Raw genomic sequence first — 19,179 nt, 5'->3', positions numbered from 1 at the left:
CTTTTTGGAGTGAACCTCTGAATTCAGTCTTTGTTTCCTTTTTTGTTTTTTAACCTACTTGTCTTTCAGAAAGAATCCAAAGATGTGAGCCATGAATATTTTTAATTATTTGATGATTAAAAACATTGAACTCACTAAAGCTCTATTTTCCTCCACTGAAATAAGTTTCTTGTATTTATAAGGTCCCTTTGACCAAGACCAAATTAGAGAAGACATATTTCTGTTGCCGTAAAGTAACTTTTTTAAAACATTCCCTGGAGTAGTGGAATAAGACTGCAATTTATTATAGCCCATGAGAGGGGTTTTGCCTTCGAGATAAACTGTAGCTCTAAATTTTAAGTTGTTAGAGGGAAAAAATCTATTTCAGTACTTGCTAAAAGTTATTTAAATTAGTAGAGTATATGAAAGTGATTTTACTGGACGCTTAGAATTCTGTTTTCATTTCTGTAAATTTAAATGACCTGTTTCTTTTTTTATATATATATAATCTGAGATTTGCCTTTGAAACCTGAGTTAAATGATACATTAGCCTTCAAACATCATTCAGTTACTTCCAGATAGCGTTGCTAGTGTGCATTTCTTTTTAAGAGCTAAATTTGTGTCCCTTTTAAATGGCTTTATTTTGTTTTCTTTTTGGAATGACAGTGCAATACAGAATGCACCAAATCCTGGAGGTGGTGACCTGCAGAAAGCAGGAAAGCTCTCTCCACTTAAAGTGCAGCCTAAGAAGCTTCCCTGCAGAGGCCAGACTACCTGCCGAGGATCTTGTGATTCTGGAGAACTAGGCCGAAACTCAGGAACATTTTCTTCGCAGATTGAGAATACACCCATCCTGTGTCCTTTTCATTTGCAACCAGTGCCTGAGTATGAGATTGTTTTTCTTAATGTTTATTAATACCAGGTTATTTTCCAGTTAAGAAAATCAAATTTACTCTCCTTCCCACCCAATTACTATTATGTTACCTTCAAACTTAAGTACTGGATTGAATTTTTATATGTATTTCCTGTTATACTAAAAGAAGTAAATTTAGTGAAAATGATGATCTGTAAGTACCATTCTCTCTTACCATTACTAAGAAAGCAAACTTTTCTTAAGATTTATCTGTAAATAGAATTCATCTTTTTGACGACTGTAAGCAGAAAAATGGGGTCTCATTTTAAACTAAAATTTTTATTTTAGTATATTTGTACCATTCATATACTCGTTAGTCATTCATACTTCTTATGTTAATTCCCTGTATATATCTTTAACATTTTTTTCCTACTAGGGGGTTTCTTATCTTTTCCTGTCGCATTAAGAGCTCTATGTTGGCTGGGCATGGTGGCTCACGACTGTAATCCTAGCACTTTGGGACGCCAGAGCAGGTGGATCACTTGAGCTCAGGAGTTTGAGACCAGCGTGGGCAGCATTGGTGAAACCCTATATCTACAAAAAATTACCCGGGTGTGGTGTCGCACCCCTGTGGTCCCAGCTACTCAGGAGGCTGAGGTTAAACCCAGGAGGTGGAGGTTGCAGCGAGCCAAGATCATGCCACTGCACTCCAGCCTGGGCGTGACAGAAAAAAAAAAAAAACCTATGTTAACAATAAAATTTTTGTTTTTTATGTTTCAAATCTAGTAAGTCATTTTAAATAAGTGATTTCCTGTATGGTAACATGGAAAGTAGTAAACATGCTATTCCTAGGATTTGGCTAGATTTCCTAATGGGTAATTTTTTTAAATAAGAAAAAGAGTTCTATGGCCAGGCATGGTGGTGCATGCCTGGAATTCCAGCACTTTGGGAGGCCGAGGCAGGCAGATCACCTGAGGTCAGGAGTTCGAGGCCAGCCTGGCAAACATGACGAAACCCCATCTCTACTAAAAATACAAAATTAGCCAGGCATGGTGGCAGGTACTTGTAATCTTAGATACTTGGGTGGCTGAGGCACGAGAATCGCTTGTACCAGGAGGCAGAGATCACAGTGAGCCGAGATCACGCCACTGCACTCCAGCCTGGGTGACAGAGCAAGACTCTGTCTCAGGAAAAAAAAAAGAGTCGTACAGCCTTTAAAAATATATACTATAAAGTTTCCAAACTTTTAAAATTTATTTATTTATTTTTAGGGACAGGGTCTCACTATGTTGCCCATGCTGGTCTGAAACTCTTAGGCTCATGCGATCTGTCTGCCTTGACCTTCCAAAGTGGGTTTTTTTGTTTTGTTTTGTTTTGTTTTGTTTTGTTTTGAGACAGAGTCTCACTCTATTGCCTGGGCTGAAGTGCAGTGGCATGAGCATGGCTCACCACAGTCTCAACCTGTTGGACTCAGGTGATCCTCCCACCTCAGCTTCCCAAATAGCTGGAACTTCAGGCATGCACCACCATGCCTGGCTAATTTTTTCTGTATACGGGGGTGTCACTGTGTTGCCTGGACTGGTCTTGCACTCCTGGCCTCAGGTGATCCTTCCACCTTGGCTGTCCAAAGTGCTGGGATTGTAATCATGAGCCACTGTGCCCAGCCATATTTTTATTTTTAAGAGAGTTATGTGGATTGTTTTTGTCTTAGTTTAAATAATTCATGTAAAATATAACAATTTATCCTATTGTTAGTAAACTGTCTTTTTTTTTTGAGATGGGGGTCTCTCTCTGTCACCCAGGCTGAGGTGCCGTGGCACCATCTGTAGCCCACTGCAGCCTCCAACTCCTAGGCTTAAGTGATCCTCCTACCTCAGCCTCCAGAGTAGCTGGGACTACAGGCACACGCTGTCAGGCCTGACTAATTTTATCTACCTTTTTTGGGGGTAGAAGTGGGTACTATGCTGCCCAGGCTGGTCTTGAACTGGGCTCATGCAGTCATCCCACCTTGGCCTCCCAAAGTGCTGGGACTGCAGGCATGTGGCACTCCACCTGGCTTTTTTTTTTAATTTAGTAAAAAATTACTTACACTTTAGGTTTTAAAAAGTTTAACACATTTAAGATTTAGAGTAGCTAAGAGTAACGTCCATTAATTTATCCTGAGTACCAAATAACGCGTTAATTCCTTTGTCCCTGACTGGATCTTCCAAATTCTGCCTAGTTCTAAAATTTTGGGCTTAATATTTTTATAAAGCCACAGGTTATAGTGACCTCGTGTGCTCTTCCTTTCTAAGGATTCAGTATAATCTGTGAGTCTTTTGCCACCAAATTTTGACAGTTTTATGTGATCACTTTCTTGTTCCTGTTGCCTAGTTGTCCTGGTTGTTAGGAGCATGTTGACTTTTGAGATTAACACCTCTTATACAGAAATTAATTTCCTGAAAAGGAAGATTTATTGATTCAAAATCATTGATTTCTTTAGTTTTTGTTTCTTTTTATAACTGGTACATCATAAGTGCTTGGTGCTGTATTTTTATTTCTAAAAATCCAATCTGCTGTAACATTTCCCCATAATTTTGACTCCGAATTACAAAGTATTAAGATAGATTATATTGTAGTTCCTGGCTATGTGATAATAGTGACTCATTGGTATCTTTTAATATGTCAATGAAGTATGAATTATTGACTTAAGAAGTTGAGTTGAAAGATGAGAGCATAACCCTTGGCACTTCAAATTATCCCTAGTTTGAAGTCAGGTTATGAGCCAATAAATGTTTGTATGGCCCTTTGTAGCCATAAGTGCTATTGAAAGGTAAAATAATTGGAGTGGCTCAGAAAGCTGTTTTCCCTGAGGCCCTGAGAAAAATCTCACTAAGATATGCTTGGCTTCAGAAGATGACTCAACTATGAATTATTAAAGTAATCTTTGTTTAAAAAAAAAAAAAAAGTTGTCCAGGTGTGGTGGCTCACACCTGTAATCCCAGCACTTTGGGAGGCTTAGGCGAGTGGATCAATCGCCTGAGGTCAGGAGTTTGAGACCAGCCTGACCAACATGGAGAAACCCCATCTCTACTAAAAATACAAAATTAGCCGGGTGTGGTGGCGTATACCTGTAATCCCAGCTACTCAGGGGGCTGAGGTAGGAGAATCGCTTGAACCCGGTGGGGCGGAGGTTGTAGTGAGCCGAGATCATGTCATTGCACTCCAGCCTGGGCAACAAGAGCGAAACTCCGTCTAAAAAAAAAAAAAAGGTTGACAATTAAGCAACTGTAATTATCTGGACTGATTATCTGGTCCCTGGAGGACATGTATAATTTAAGTTATATTGATATTCTAGTCAACACCTAGTCACCAGCTGGCAGGTAAAAGAACCAGCTTAAAGCTGTTTGAAATAATTTTTAAAAATAACTACTAGATAAAAATAATTTTCTAAAAATGGTACTATGCTACTGCTTAGAGGTCAATTATTTTTGTCTCTTAGTTTAAATAATTCATGTAAACTATATTTATAATCCATGTAAAGTGAACTGCTACTTATACATAAAGTAGAGCCTTCTTTTGGTATGAGATGAATGAAAGATTTTTGTCAAAAGCTCTTTTTAAACTATAAAACGATGTTGAGATGTTGTTCGTCAATGCTGCATAGAAATAATCAGTGCCCATCTCCTAGTTTAATTGGCACAAGAGCCAGGTGGGGAGGAGAGTACATGCTTGTCGTTGAAGCTACTACTTTCCTCTTTTCTTGCAGTGGATAACCCAACAAAGTATATTTTTATTATCACTTAAATACAGTTTTGGACATTGGTGTAATGTGGCTTTCTTATACTCAGTAAAATACAACTCATTTTTGTAGCTTTCTGGTGTGTTATTTTAAAGCAGAACTTTGTTGAAAAAGAAAATAATTCTGAGAAACCTAGTAAATAGTTCTTCCAAGGATTTTAAGAATATATTTGTGTATACATATGCCTAAGAATGATGACTTAGAAAGTAACAAGGCAAGTCTTTTTTGTGATACATACATTTAATGCCAGCTCTTCTTCCTTTTAGACCTGAAACAGTGTTAAAAAATCAAGAAGTAGAATTCGGCAGAAACCGAGAGAGGCTTCAGTTTTTTAAGGTATAAATGATTCAGGGAAATTTTTGTATTGTAATATATAAGCTAATGATAGGTACAATTTTTATATCTTTAGTTCTTTTTCTGTTTTGTTTTTTTTGTTGTTTTGTTTTTTTTTGTTTTTTTTTTTTGTTTTGAGACAGAATCTCGCCCTGTTACCCAGGCTGGAGTCCAGTGGCGTGATCTCAGCTTACTGCAGCCTCAACCTCCTGGGTTCGAGCAGTTCTCCTACCTCAGCCTTCCGAGTAGCTGGGATTACACGCGCACATCACCACGCCTGACTAATTTTTGTATTTTTAGTAAAGATAGGTTTTCACCATGTTGGCCAAGCTGGTCTTGAACCCCTGGCCTCAGGCAGTTGCCTGCCTCCGCCTCCCAAAGTGCTGGGACTACAGGCATGAGCCACCGTGCCTGTCCTATTTATTGTTTTATTAATTAATTAATTAATTTTTGAGGAAGAGTCTTGGTATTGCCCAGAGAGGAGTACAGTGGTGTGATCTTGGCTCACTGCAACCTCCACCTCCTGGGTTCAAGCGATTCTCATGCCTCAGCCTCCTAAGTAGCTGGGATTACAGGTGTGTACCACTGCCTGGCTAATTTTTGTATTTTTAGTAGAGACAGGGTTTTGCCATGTTGGCCAGGCTGGTCTTGAGCTCTTGGCCTCAAGCAATCTGCCTGCCTTAGCCTCCCAAAGTGCTGTGATCACAGACATGAGCCACTCTGCCCAGCCACTTTAGTAGTTCCTAAAGGCTTTATAGTAGTACAACGCTTTTGTTCCTCAAATGAAATCTTAATTGGAAACCCTATTGTATAGAGAAAGATGAAAACAGTGGCTCTAGTTTAGGACAGAGAGCTCGGAGGGAGGGCCTTGTACATTGAGCCTTTCTTTCTTCTCATTCCTGAGAATCTTTGGAACACAGTTGAATACTGCCATTTGTCTGGACTTTTTAAACATTTTTATTTGACCTAAATTAATTTTGTCTTAATAAAAAATATATTTAGGTTCAGTATCTGTATATTTGTTTTTAACTATGTGATATGAATTTCGTATTTACCATATTGAACATTAGTCAAAATATTTTTAGTGTTAATATTACACCTTGGTTGTGAGCACAAATTTATATACTAACACTTGTATTTCTTAAATTTAAACAAAATATAGTGGAGTTCAAGAGTTTTTAAGAATGTGGCAGTAATCCCTCCTGGAACTGGAATGGCTCATCAAATAAACTTAGAATATTTGTCAAGAGTGGTTTTTGAAGAAAAGGACCTCCTCTTCCCAGACAGTGTAGTCGGCACAGATTCACATATAACAATGGTGAATGGTTTAGGGATTCTGGGGTGGGGTAAGTAAATGACTAAATATATTTTCATTTCTTTTGGGGTAAGGATGTCAAGAACATTGTAAAAGAACATAAATTATTGAGTTTTTATAGCCTCTTTGAGGCTGTGTGTTTTTCATCTGTAATAGCAGCAGCAACAACAAAATCCTAATTGAGAGTTTGTGATCAGTGTTGTGAAAGGGAATTTATGAAGAGAAATTTACACATTGTTCTAGCACAGCACTACCATTTGTGAAGTAATTGAATGATAATGATTATGATACGTCTACAAAGGTTGCTTCTTTGTGTAAGGTACTTTTGTGGCTTCCCCCAACCTCTGGTGTCCCTTTAGCCACTCACCCACACCCATCTTAGAGACTAGTCATTTCTTTACTTATGTGGGCTGTCTCTTCTTTTTTTTTTTTTTTTTGGAGACAGCATCTTGCTCTGTCACCCAGGCTGGAGTGCAGTGGCGCAATCTTGGCTCACTGCAGCCTCCACCTCCTGGGTTCAAGCAATTCTTGTGCCTTAACCTCCCAAGAAGCTGGCACTACAGGCACGTGCCACCATGCCCAGCTAATTTTTGTATTTTTAGCAGAGATACGGTTTTGCTATGTTGGCCTGGCTGGTTTCGAATTCCTAGTCTTAAGTGATCCACCCACCTCGACCTCCCAAAGTGCTGGGATTACAAGCGTGAGCCACTGAGCCCAGCTAGCTATGCTCTTTTATACCCCATGACTTTGCATAGGCTATTTCTTCTGGAAGAATGCATTCTGCTGACCATGACTTTGTTGAAATGTGGCTACTATTAACTCATCCAAGACTGGCCTCAGTTATCTTCTGAAAGTCTTAACTCCCCTGCTGAGTTCAGTGTACCTCACTTTGTAAACTTACTCTTTCACAGGGTGTTATAATTGTTGATTTTTTTGTCTCATTTCATTAGACTGAACTTGTTGAGATTGGCAGGGACTGGATTCTGTTTCTGTCTATCTTGAATACAGTACAGTGCCTAACATAATGAATACTTAAACTAATATTTTAACTTGAATATACTTAAAACTAATATTTTACTTTGAATATAAAGGTAAAATAATAGTTTTTCAACCATGCGAGTGGAATCATTTCTTTTGGGAAGCCTTGGGTTCAGTGTCCACATTAATAGCAATATAGCAACTCTGTAAAGTACTGTGTAAGATAAACTCATGAAACACCTAGAGATTCAGATGTTACAGAGATAAATTATCTTTAAATATACTGTGCTAATATACCTGTCTTTATTACGTTAGGGGTTGGAGGCATTGAAACAGAAGCAGTTATGCTTGGTCTGCCAGTTTCTCTTACTTTACCAGAGGTGGTTGGATGTGAGTTAACTGGGTCATCAAACCCTTTTGTTACATCCATAGATGTTGTTCTTGGTATTACAAAGGTAAGTTAAAGTTGTGGTAGCTCTATGACTTAGTGAACATTATTTTTACAAAAATTGAAGAGCTCTACGAGAGCAGGGATTTGGGTTCATTACTGCATCCTCAGGTCTCTTGACATTAGCCACGTCATCATAGTTATCATAGTAATAACAACAAACGTAACATTTACTTTGTACTAATAAATACAAAGAAATTTGTTGTGTTCACTTATGTTAGCTCATTTATTCCTTATAACAAGCCTGTGAGATGGATACTATTACTATTCTCATTGTAACTCTGAGAAAACTAAGGTACAGTAGAGTTTAATGATGTACCATAGGGTCGAAGGGCTGAGTAGTAAGGGGTAGAGCAAAGATTCCAGGCAGTCAGATTCTTGAGTCCATTGTCTTAACCATTATGCCTTATTAGTGCCTTGTTGCCTTAATAAACACTTGTTGACTACATTATTTTTTTCTCTTTCTATGTGAATTTTTAAAAAATGTTTAGCAAAAGTTGATTGTATCTTCTTTAATTAAATTATTTGCCCATTAGAAACTGTTGCTCTACTAAGTAGTGCTTTCAAAAACATGGACTGTAGAAATGTCATATATCATTTTTCTGTTGCCCTTTTAACATTTCTCTGGATTATTATGTAAAAACCTTTTCTCTGAATTTTTAAAATACTGGCTTCAGAACTTCAATACATACACTGAGCTGTTTAAGCATATTAATACACAGGCTCACGGATTTCCTAGTGAACAATAATTTGTAACTCTTCTTCCTAAATATCTGGCTTTTACTAACTTTATTTTAATGATTAAGTTCTATTTTGTTAAATGAATGTACCTGGAAAATGTTCCACATATAACTCCAATTTGGATCCCAATTCAGCATTTTTGGTTAGATTATTGGTACGAAGGCTTTCAGGAGTATCAATCTCAGCATTTTTGGTTAGATTATTGTTATGAAGGCTTTCCGGATACTCCAGCGTAAGGAAATGATAATGCCTCCCTCTCAGCATTTGGTATTGATCCTTCTTCCCTAATTAGAAAAGAATTTGGCATCTTAGAGAAATTATTGATTCAGTGTATGGTACCAAAAGATCAAGTAGTAAATTGGGAATTGCAGGATTATTCCTAAAGGAAAAGGAATATCCCATTATGTTTTTACAGAAATCAATTCTTTACTTTAGACATCCTGAAAATTAATGCTGCTTTTTAGCCTTCTCTAGCTGTTTTTTCCTGACAATATTACGGTGCGTTTTTTGACAATTTATTGTTAAAAAATTAATCTATTATATGTTTACATTTATTGAATATATTATTACTTCTTTTTTGAGATCCTGTTCCATTTGTGATCCTTACAGGAGTAATACTCTATGTTTTTTTTTATGAGAGCAGCATTTGGTTTGTAATATCTAATCTGTGTTTCTTTTATCCTAAAAAATGTAACCATAAATGAGGAAACATCTTTACACTTAGGGTTTGAGTTTCTGTATCTATAAAAAAGGGTTTGGGTTAAGTGGTCCCTGGCACTTATAAAATGTTAGGGCTTAATATTATTCATAGATCGAGGATAGTTTCATTCTTAGTCACCTCCTTAGTCACTCTTCCTATACCAATCTGAGAACATTTTACAATTTAGAAAAGACAAATAACTGGTTGGGTTACTTGATAGTATAATAACCAAGAAAAATAATTTTAGAAGGAATTAAGTTTGAAACCACATGTTAACAAATTCTACCAAAGTGAGATTTGCCTGTGATTAAAGATGCTGTAAACATTTGGGCCAGTAGTTATAATTTGAAAAATGTTTATAGCCAGTATGTAATTTTTTACTTAAATATACAGTTTCATCAGTCTATTAGTATTTAAGTCTAAGATGCCATCAGTGGTTAGCAAACACCACTGTTTTATGCACTGCTAAGAAAGAATAAGGGGCTGTGCGCAGTGGCTCACACCTGTAATCCCAGCAGTTTGGGACGCCAAGGCAGAAGCATTACTTGAGGCCAGGAGTTCAAGACCAGCCTGGTCAACATTGTAAGACCCTGTCTCTACCAAAAAAAAAATTAAAAATTAGCTGGGTGTGGTGGCACATGTCTGTAGTTCCAGCTACTCAGGAGGCTAAGGTGGGAGAATTGCTAGAGCCAAGGTGTTGGAAACTCCAGTGAGCTGTGATCACACCACTGCGCTCCAGCCTGGGCAACCGAGTGAGACCCTGTTTCTAAAAGAAAGGAAGAAAAAGGGCTGCCAGCTAAACAGACACACTATTGAGTTGCTGTACCCTGATTTCAAAGACATGAAAATGTTAATTATAGCCACCTTGAGCTTTCAGGCCCCTTTCTACCCTGATTAACAGTGACATTGGACCAGTCTTCTCTTTACTTCTTATCTTAAAATACTCCCAAAACCAGAATGAGTTGATTCATAAGGACAATGAGGGATCTCATTCTTTCATCACTAGTATTGGTTAAAAATTATATTTTATAGTTTTCAGACAATCCTTGCTAATCTTATCTTTGCAATTTTGTATGTGTTTCTGTGTATCCCTTATATAGCACCTCAGGCAAGTAGGAGTGGCTGGAAAGTTTGTTGAGTTTTTTGGAAGTGGAGTTTCACAATTATCTATAGTTGATCGAACTACAATAGCAAACATGTGTCCGGAATATGGTGCTATCCTCAGCTTTTTCCCTGTTGACAATGTGACATTAAAACATTTAGAACATACAGGTAAGAAGATAAAAGATCATTAGAATAAACATGTTACATTTCCAATGTGTTTGATAATGTTTTATAAATTACTACCTTATACATGTTATTTACTGTTCACAAAATTACATTATGTTGAAACAACAACTTTCAAGCAAACATCAGATGTCTTTAAAAGAGTGTTGTGTCCTCAAACCTAGTTCCCTGTGACCCATTGAAAGCAATTTAAAGGAATTATTGAAACCATTGATCCTGACTTGACTGTTGCCCCATAATGATGGATACCTTCACCTCTACTTAGGGGTCAGAGGTTGCAATTTAATGGAAGTCAGCCTTAAACATATTCACAGCAGTCCCCTTCTACAACCAAGAGTAGAGGAGCTATCAGACATGGGTTTGGGAACCAGTCTTCTATCTAAAGAAGAAGAAGCGCAAAATTTTGCAAAAAACATTAGGAACACAGGTTCCAAATCTTTTTGTAACCTGATTAACTAGGAATTTTGGCCACTCTTCCATTGACTGTTTAGATTAAAATAGGAAGTACCTACAAAACAAGGTATGTTGATATTTCATAAGTCTGCTATTTAAAAAGTAAGATCTCTTTTTAATCTCTTTAATGAAGTAATCATTGCTGAGTTACTCATTTCTAAGCATAGATATATATTTGGAGGATATATTCTAGTATTCTTCAGTGTGTGGGCAGATTATTATGTTAGTTAATCAGACAGCAAAATTGATGAATGGTTATATAGAATTGTGGAGGGAATGATTCCCCTAAATGCAAAACTTCTGCATTTGAGTTAGTAGAACATTCAAAGTAGAAATGGTTAGAAGTGCCTCATTTCTTGCATATTAATCTTGAGTTAAGGTGTTAGTGATCCTGTGTAACAAATTATCCTAAAATTTAGTGGCTTGCGCAAGCATTAATTACTAGCTCATGGTTTCAGTGGGGTCAGTAATTCAGACAGGACACAGTGGGGACAGCTCATCTCTGTTTCATTTCTTGAACCTCAACTGCAAGATTTGAAAGGCAGGTCCTGGAATCCTGAAGGCTTGTTCTGCTTGCATGTCTAACAGCAAATTATGAGCTGTCAGCTGAGGACTTAGGTAAGTCTGTCAGGCAAAACAGCCTCATGTGGTTTCTCCGTGTAGTCTGGGCTTGCTCACGTGGTAGATTCTCAAGGGTTAGGAGAAAGAGAAATGTAAATGAATATGTAAATAGTATTTGTTTCTTGTTCATCACTGGAATTCAGTATCCTTACCCCCAAAGATTTCAAAATTCCTTACTGAGGCCAGACTCAGTGGCTTACACCTATGATCCTAGCACTTTGGGAGGCTGAGGTGGGAGGATCACATGAGTCCAGGAGTTTAAGACTAGCTTGGGCAACATAGCAAGACCCTCATCTGTACAAGAAAATAAAAAATTAGCCAGGTGTGGCAGTACAGACTTGTAGTCCTAGCTACTTGAGAGGCTAAGGCGGGAGAATCACTTGAACCCAGGAGTTCAAAGCTGCAGTGGGCTATGATGGCACCACTGTACTCCAGCCTGGGTGACACAGTGAGACCCTATTTCTAAAAATAATAAATTTATTGGTGGGGTGTGGTGGCTCATACCCGTAATTCCAGCACTTTGGGAGGCCAAGGCAGGAGGATCTCTTGAGGCTGGGAGTTCAAAACCACCCTATTCAAAAAAAAAACAAGACCCCTCCCCCGCCATCTGTACAAAACATTTGTAAAAAAAAAAAAAAAAAAAATTAACCAGGCACGGTGGGGTGCTACTTAGGAGGCTGACATGGGAGGATTGCTTGAGCTCGGGAGGTCAAGGTTGCAGTGAGTTGTGATTGCAGCGCTGCACTCCAGCCTGGGCAACAAAGTGAAACCCTGTCTGAAAAAAATAATAAGTAAATAAATTTCTCACTGCATTTTGTTGTTGTTTTGTTCATCTTTGTTTTAGGTTTTAGCAAAGCCAAACTCGAATCAATGGAAACATACCTTAAAGCTGTGAAATTGTTTCGAAATGACCAGAATTCTTCAGGAGAACCTGAATACTCCCAGGTATATGCAGAATAACCCACCTACGAGTAAAGAGTGTAAACTGTGATGTAATCCCAGTGCTTTGAAAGGTTGGGGTGGGTTGATGGTTTGAGTTCAAGAGTTTGAGACCAGCCTGGGCAATATGGTAAAACCCTGTCACTGCAAAAAAATACAAACATTAGCTGGGTATGGCTTGTGCCTGTGGTCCCACGTACCTGGGAGGCTGAGGTGGGAGGATCACTTGAGCCTGTGGGGCGGAAGTTGCAGTGAGCTGAGATTGTGTCACTGCACTCCAGACTAGGTAACAGAGTGAGACTTGTGTCAAAAAGGAAAAAAATAATAAATTCTGGAGCACCTGACCACCTGGGTTTGAATCCCAGCTCTAAGACATGTTAGCCGTATAACCTTGGGGAATTTAGCCTTTCTGCCTCAGTTTTCTCATCTCTTAGATACAACAATAATATCTACCTCTAAGGATTCTTAGATATTAAAAACAAATTCATAGAATAGTTCTAGACACATAGTAAATGCTCAGTAAAGGGTAGCTAATCTTTTTGTTTTGCTTTTTGAGACCCAGTCCGGCTCTCTCACCACATTAGAGTGCAGTGGCACAATCATGGTTCACTGTAGCCTCAGCCTCTGGGCTCAAGCTCCCACCTTGCTGGGATTATAGACATGAGCCACCACCATGTTTAACCCCTGTTTTGTTTTAATATTACTATTTTTAATATTATTATTTTTTGGACTCTGGGCAGGGTCTCATTTTACTGCCCAGGCTGGTCTCAAACTTCTGGTTTCAGGGGATTCTCTAGTCTTGGCCTCCCAGAGTGCGGGGATTACAGGCATGAGCCGCTGGACCTGGCTGAGGGGGTAGCTATCATTATTATTATTATTATTATTATTATTTAAGTAATGTTATTGTAGCCCAGTGCTTTTTATTCATTACTTTTACATAGAGTTTTATTATAGTGAATTTTGTAATATCTTATGAAGTCTAGTTGTGGTTTTTGGGTTTTTTTTTTTATAGAGAGAGGATTTTGCCGTGTTGCCTAGGCTGGTCTTAAACTCCTGGCCTCAAGCAATTCCTCTTGCCTTGGCCTCTCAAATTGCTGGGATTACAGGTGTGAACCACCAAGCCCTAGCCTATGAAGTCTAATTTTTTAGTGTTTAAAATAATAGTGACTCTTAATTCTTTGCTCTAATTTATTTTTACTTTATGATAAGAGTAATATCTCCCTTCAGAATAATCAGTTTTGATGTTATCTGCATCTGGTTTACTTGTGTATTTTGCAAAATTCCGCTATTAAAGATATACACTATTATGCAGTCTTACATGTTAGTTTTAAAGATATTTTACAATCCAAGTAAATACTTACCTGAAATTAGCCAGGAGTAGTGGCATGCTCCCATGGTTCCAGATCCTCAGGAGGCTGAGTGGGGACGATGGCTTGAGCCCAGGAGGTCAAGGCTGCAGTGAGCTGTGGTCGTGCCACTGTACTCTAGCCTGGGCAACAGAGTGAGACCCTGTCTAAAAAAAAAAAAATCTGTTGGAAATTTATATCAAAATAGGCAGAATTCACTTCCAGGGAAGCCTTAATTTTAATAAAATTCATTTTCTAGGAGCGCAGCAAGGATTTCTAACAACATGGTTTTACAGTTTTGGTTAACTGTATATTAAACTCCATGAGGACGGCAACTTTGGTTTGGTATTGTATCCCCAGCTCCTAGAACAATGCTGGCACATAGTAGATATTCAGTAAACATGTTAGGTGAATAAATGAATACATATAGGACCCATAGAAATTGAATATGTGTGCTACTTTGGGCAGATCTTTTTACTTCTGATCATTTTCCAATCATTTTCACCTCTGTTTATTAGATCTAGTACTTCATCCATTTTTTTTCCTTGTTCACATTTTTTAAAATACATAAATGGAAAGAATAAGAACAATGGGAAAACTTTGGTGGTAGAATAAAAAGAAATAAATATGCATGTTAAAAACCCTTGGCCAGGTGTGGTGGCTCACGCCTGTAATCCCAGCACTTTGGGAGGCTGAGGCAGGCAGATCACCTCCTGAGGTCAGGAGTTCACAGCCAGCCTAGCCAACATGGTGAAACCCCATCTCTACTAAAAATACAAAAAAAAAAAAAATTAGCCAGGTGTGGTGGTTGGGGTCCTGTAATCCCAGCTACTCAGGAGGCTGAGGCACAAGAATCACTTGAACCCAGAAGGCGGAGGTTGCAGTGAGCCGAGATGACACCACTGCATTTCAGCCTGGGCAACAGAGTGAGACTGTCTTTAAAAAAAAAAAAAAAAAAAAAATCTGGCCGGGTGTGGTGGCTCACGCCTGTAATCCCAGCACTTTGGGAGGCCCGCACTCTGGCAGGCCGAGACGGGCGGATCATGAGGTCAGGAGGTCCAGACTATCCTGGCTAACACGGTGAAACCCCATTTCTACTAAAAATACAAAAAATTAGCTGGGCGTAGTGGCATGCGCCTGTAGTCCCAGCTACTCAGGAGGCTGAGGCAGGAGAATCCCTTGAACCTGGGAGACAGAGGTTGCAGTGAGCTGAGATCGCACCAGTGTACTCCAGCCTGGGCAACAGAGCGAGACTCTGTCTCAAAAAAAAAAAAAAAAATTTCCCAGCAGACCAGGTGTGGTGGCTTATGCCTGTAATTACAACCCTTTGGAAGGCCGAGGCAAGAGGATTACTTAAGGCCAGAAGTTCAAGACCAGCATCATAAGCAAGGCCCTGTCCCTAGAGAAAGGGGATGGATGGCCCGAGCCCATGAGTTTGAAGCTGCAGTGAGCTATGATCGAGTCAATGCACTCCAGCCTTGAGCGATAGCAAGACCCACCCATGCTGGAGTGCAGTGGCGTGATCACGGCTCACTGCAACCTCCACTTCCTGGGTTGAAGTGATTCTCCTGCCTCAGCCTCCCGAGTAGCTAGGATTACAGGCATGCGCCATGATGCCCAGCTTTTTTTTTTTTTTTTTTTTGAGACAATCTCGCTGTGTCACCCAGGCTGGAGTGCAGTGGCACGATCTCGGCTCACTGCAAGCTCTGCCTCCCAGGTTCGTACCATTCTCCTGCCTCGGCCTCCCAAAGTGCAGGGATTAAAGGCGTGAGCCACCGCGCCTGGCCTATTGTTTGTATTTTTAGTAGAGACGGGGTTTCACCGTGTTAGCCAGGATGGTCTCGATCTCCTGACCTCCTGATCCACCTGCCTCGGCCTCCCAAAGTGCAGGGATTACAGGCGTGAGCCACCGCACCCGGCCTATTTTTTGTATTTTTAGTAGAGACGGGGTTTCACCATGTTGGCCAGGATGATCTCAAACTCTTGACCTCAAGTGATCCACCCACCTCAGCCTCCCAAGTTGCTGGGATACAGACATGAACCACGGCGCCCGGCCCAAGACCCTGTCTCTTAAGAAAAAAACAAAAACAAACCTGACTGTATAAAGAAATAAAACTAAAATCATTAGGATGTTGATTTCAAGAGAAACTTCTTAAATGAATATTTATGGGCAAAGACTAGGATCGCCTGAATCCATTAAATGAAAGTATAAGTAAGCCAGGTGTGGTTATTCATGCGTGTGATCCCAGCACTTCGGGAGGCTGAGGTGGGAGGATTGCTTGAGCTCAGGACCAGCCTGGGCAACATAGTGAGACCTCACCTCTACTAAAATTCACTTAGCCGGGCGTGGTGGTGCATGCCTGTAGTCCCAGCTACTTGTGGGGCTAAGGCGGGAGGATCACTTGAGCCCAGGAGGTTGAGGCTGCATTTAGTCCTGACTGTGCCACTGCGCTCCAGCCTGAGCAACAGAGTGAGACCCTTTCTCAATAAAAATGATAATAATAATAAATAAATAAATAAAGTGTAAGTAGTTGGATCAGTCAGAATAAACAGGGATATAAAATAATGTTGAAAGCCATGATGAAAAGTTTCAAGATGGTTATATTCACATAAAATGCATGAAGGAAATGATAGAAATACCAGAAGAAATAAATAGAAATCTAGTTGGGAAGTGGGGTTTTTAACAAAAAATACATTTCTTAACCAAGGAATAAAAGCCTGGGTTGCAGCAGGCTGGCCAGTGAAACCCTCTGGAACAGGAAAAAGAACTCTTTCTCTGCTGTGTCCCTTCAGCACCCTCTAGTGACCAGTCTTCACATCATGTGTGCTGACAAAGGAGAAATGTTTACTAACCGTTTACCTCTGTGATCACAGAGCGGGCAAAGGAGGGTGAATTTGGAGCCCAGAGGCAATAAGTTGACAGCTGGCACAGGCATCTATTTTATCATTGGACATCTGTTAAGACAGTGTTTATCTTTGTGGGAAAAAATACTTGGGAAACCAGATTTTTTTTTTTTTTGAGACAGAGTCTCGCTGTATTGCCCAGGCTGGAGTGCAGTGGCGTGAGCTTGGCTCACTGCAAGCTCCGCCTCCTAGGTTCACGCCATTCCCCTACCTCAGCCTCCCGAGTAGCTGGGACTACAGGCGCCCACCACCACACCTGGCTAATTTTTTGTATTTTTTAGTAGAGACGGGGTTTCACCGTGTTAGCCAGGATGGTCTTGATCTCCTGACCTCGTGACCCGCCCACCTCGGCCTCCCAGAGTGCTGGGATTACAGGTGTGAGCCACCGCGCCCAGCCCCAGATTTTGTATATGCAGTACAATTGGTGTTGTGGTAGTTTAATTGCATACTGATCTACTAGTCTTGATTTTAGCAAATTTTCGTGTTTCATACATTTAAATGTGCTTGTTTTAAAATCTTGATTTCTTGGGGTTGAGGGTGTATTATACTATTAAAATAAATTGCATATACTTACTCTGCTTTAGAAAGTAATGCTTCAATTGGAATCTGTTGTAAGGAATTCTAATTCCTTGTTTTTTCTCTTTCTCATTACTTAGGTGATCCAGATTAATCTGAATTCAATAGTTCCATCTGTTAGTGGTCCAAAAAGACCTCAGGATAGAGTTGCTGTGACAGATATGAAAAGCGATTTCCAGGCTTGCTTAAATGAAAAGGTAGGTTACTTTATTGTTATCCGTGTTTTTCAACCCGCTTTGTGCTAAGTAGTAAAGAACCAACAAGGTGACCCATAAACTCAATTCACTGCTATGTTTTATATATTATGGCACACACCAGCAGCCCCCTTATTTTCCTTCTGTCTAATGTGCAAGTCAGTCATTTGGTAAGCTTGTTCTCAGTTCCATTGTGAGGATCAGTGATTGATTGTGTCTATTTAAATTAAAATTATATACAATTTAAAATTGAGTTTCTTAGTCACAGTGGTCTCGTTTTTAAATGCTGAATACATATGGGTCTTGTATTGATGAACAGCATAGATAATTAAATAGTTACATCATCACAGAAACTTTTTTTTTTTTTTTTTGAGACAGGGTCTCACTTTGTTGCCCAAGCTGGAGTGCAGTGGCACAATCTCGGCTCACTGCAACCTCCCCCTCCCGGGCTCAAGCGATTCTCCTGCCTCAGCCCCCAAAGTAGTTGGAATTACAGGAGTCTACCATCATTCCTGGGTAACTTTTGTATTTTTAGTAGAGACAGGGTTTCACCATGTTGGCCAGACTGGTCTTCAACTCCTGACCTCAAGTGATCTGCCCACCTCAGCCTCCCAAAATGCTGGGATTATAGCCATGAGCCACCGCACCTGGCCTACTGTCATAAAATTTGGTAAATGTGACCGAATAGCAAGTGGTCTCTGGTTTTTGGGGGTTTGTATTTTCTGTCTGAGAATCACAGTTTTAGTCTTGTCACTTTCTCTATTCTGAGATCTCTAGTACTTGGCTTTCCTTTCAGAGCCTTTTTATGATTTCTTGACTTTTTGTTCAGAAAGTGTTAAACTTGTACAAAAACAAAATAGTCCACTGAATTGCCATGTACCTGTCAATTAGCTTCAATAATTAGCAACTCATAGCCAGTCTTGTTTCAGCTATGCTACACTCACACACATAGGATCCCTTTGGAAGAAATCTTCGGGGTCATTTTAAAAGAAAAAAATCTGTGCCATCTCTTGAGAATTACTATAAACAGGGATGATTAAGAACAACAAAGCCAAATAAGATCTGGATTCTGGGTGGTAGGCTGGACTCGCTTAGGAGATAAAAGTTTTGCTTGTGAACATCACCAGACTCCTATCGTGCCTATGCAGATTTATGCTTCAGCTGAATTACAACTACTGAATGTTACGGGCCTTTAGCATCACTCACAAAAAGGATTTTTTAATGTTAAATCATCAAATGTCCGGTGTCTGCTATGTTTTCTGCCGGTCTTTTATTCTGTACATACCCAGAATATTTAGGTTATATTTTTGTGGAAATTTGTGTAGGTTGGATTTAAAGGCTTCCAAATTGCAGCTGAAAAACAGAAGGATATTGTCTCCATTCATTATGAAGGAAGTGAATATAAGCTGTCTCATGGATCAGTGGTCATTGCTGCAGTTATCAGTTGTACCAATAATTGCAATCCATCTGTTATGCTTGCTGCAGGTGGGTTGTGGTTTATGGCCATACTTTTTCTTTTTCCTTAATTATTGTTAGCTTTTCTGTTATTGTAACTTTCTGTTTCTTGGATGATGCATGAGTGTCTACATTTGATACTGAGAGACTTTCTAGTATTTTAGTTAGATGTTAAGGAGCCTGAGTTTGATTTATGTTGTTTTTATTATACCGAAGGTAAATTTACTGTTTACTATAAAGGTTGTATCTGCTTCTCTTGTTAATTTAGAACTATAG

The 19,179-nt window shown here is 39.4% G+C and overlaps 1 protein-coding gene across 4 annotated transcripts in view; it reads left to right on the top strand.

The window, feature by feature from the left end:
* The window catches only part of IREB2 (iron responsive element binding protein 2), a 62,907-nt gene that overhangs the window by 27,507 nt on the left and 16,221 nt on the right, over positions 1–19,179 (top strand). For all 4 annotated transcript variants that reach the window (XM_032176009.2, XM_058427410.1, XM_032176010.2 and 1 more), the window contains exons 5-12: positions 646–864; positions 4,880–4,949; positions 6,109–6,292; positions 7,555–7,694; positions 10,229–10,400; positions 12,334–12,434; positions 17,335–17,451; positions 18,774–18,933. In XM_032176009.2, coding sequence (XP_032031900.1) covers positions 646–864; positions 4,880–4,949; positions 6,109–6,292; positions 7,555–7,694; positions 10,229–10,400; positions 12,334–12,434; positions 17,335–17,451; positions 18,774–18,933 — 1,163 coding nt within the window. The remainder of the gene's footprint in view (positions 1–645; positions 865–4,879; positions 4,950–6,108; positions 6,293–7,554; positions 7,695–10,228; positions 10,401–12,333; positions 12,435–17,334; positions 17,452–18,773; positions 18,934–19,179) is intronic.

The sequence above is a fragment of the Hylobates moloch genome, unplaced genomic scaffold (assembly GCF_009828535.3).
Source record: "Hylobates moloch isolate HMO894 unplaced genomic scaffold, HMol_V3 SCAFFOLD_14, whole genome shotgun sequence".
NCBI lineage: Eukaryota > Metazoa > Chordata > Mammalia > Primates > Hylobatidae > Hylobates > Hylobates moloch.
This window is presented reverse-complemented; position numbering and strand designations above follow the sequence as displayed.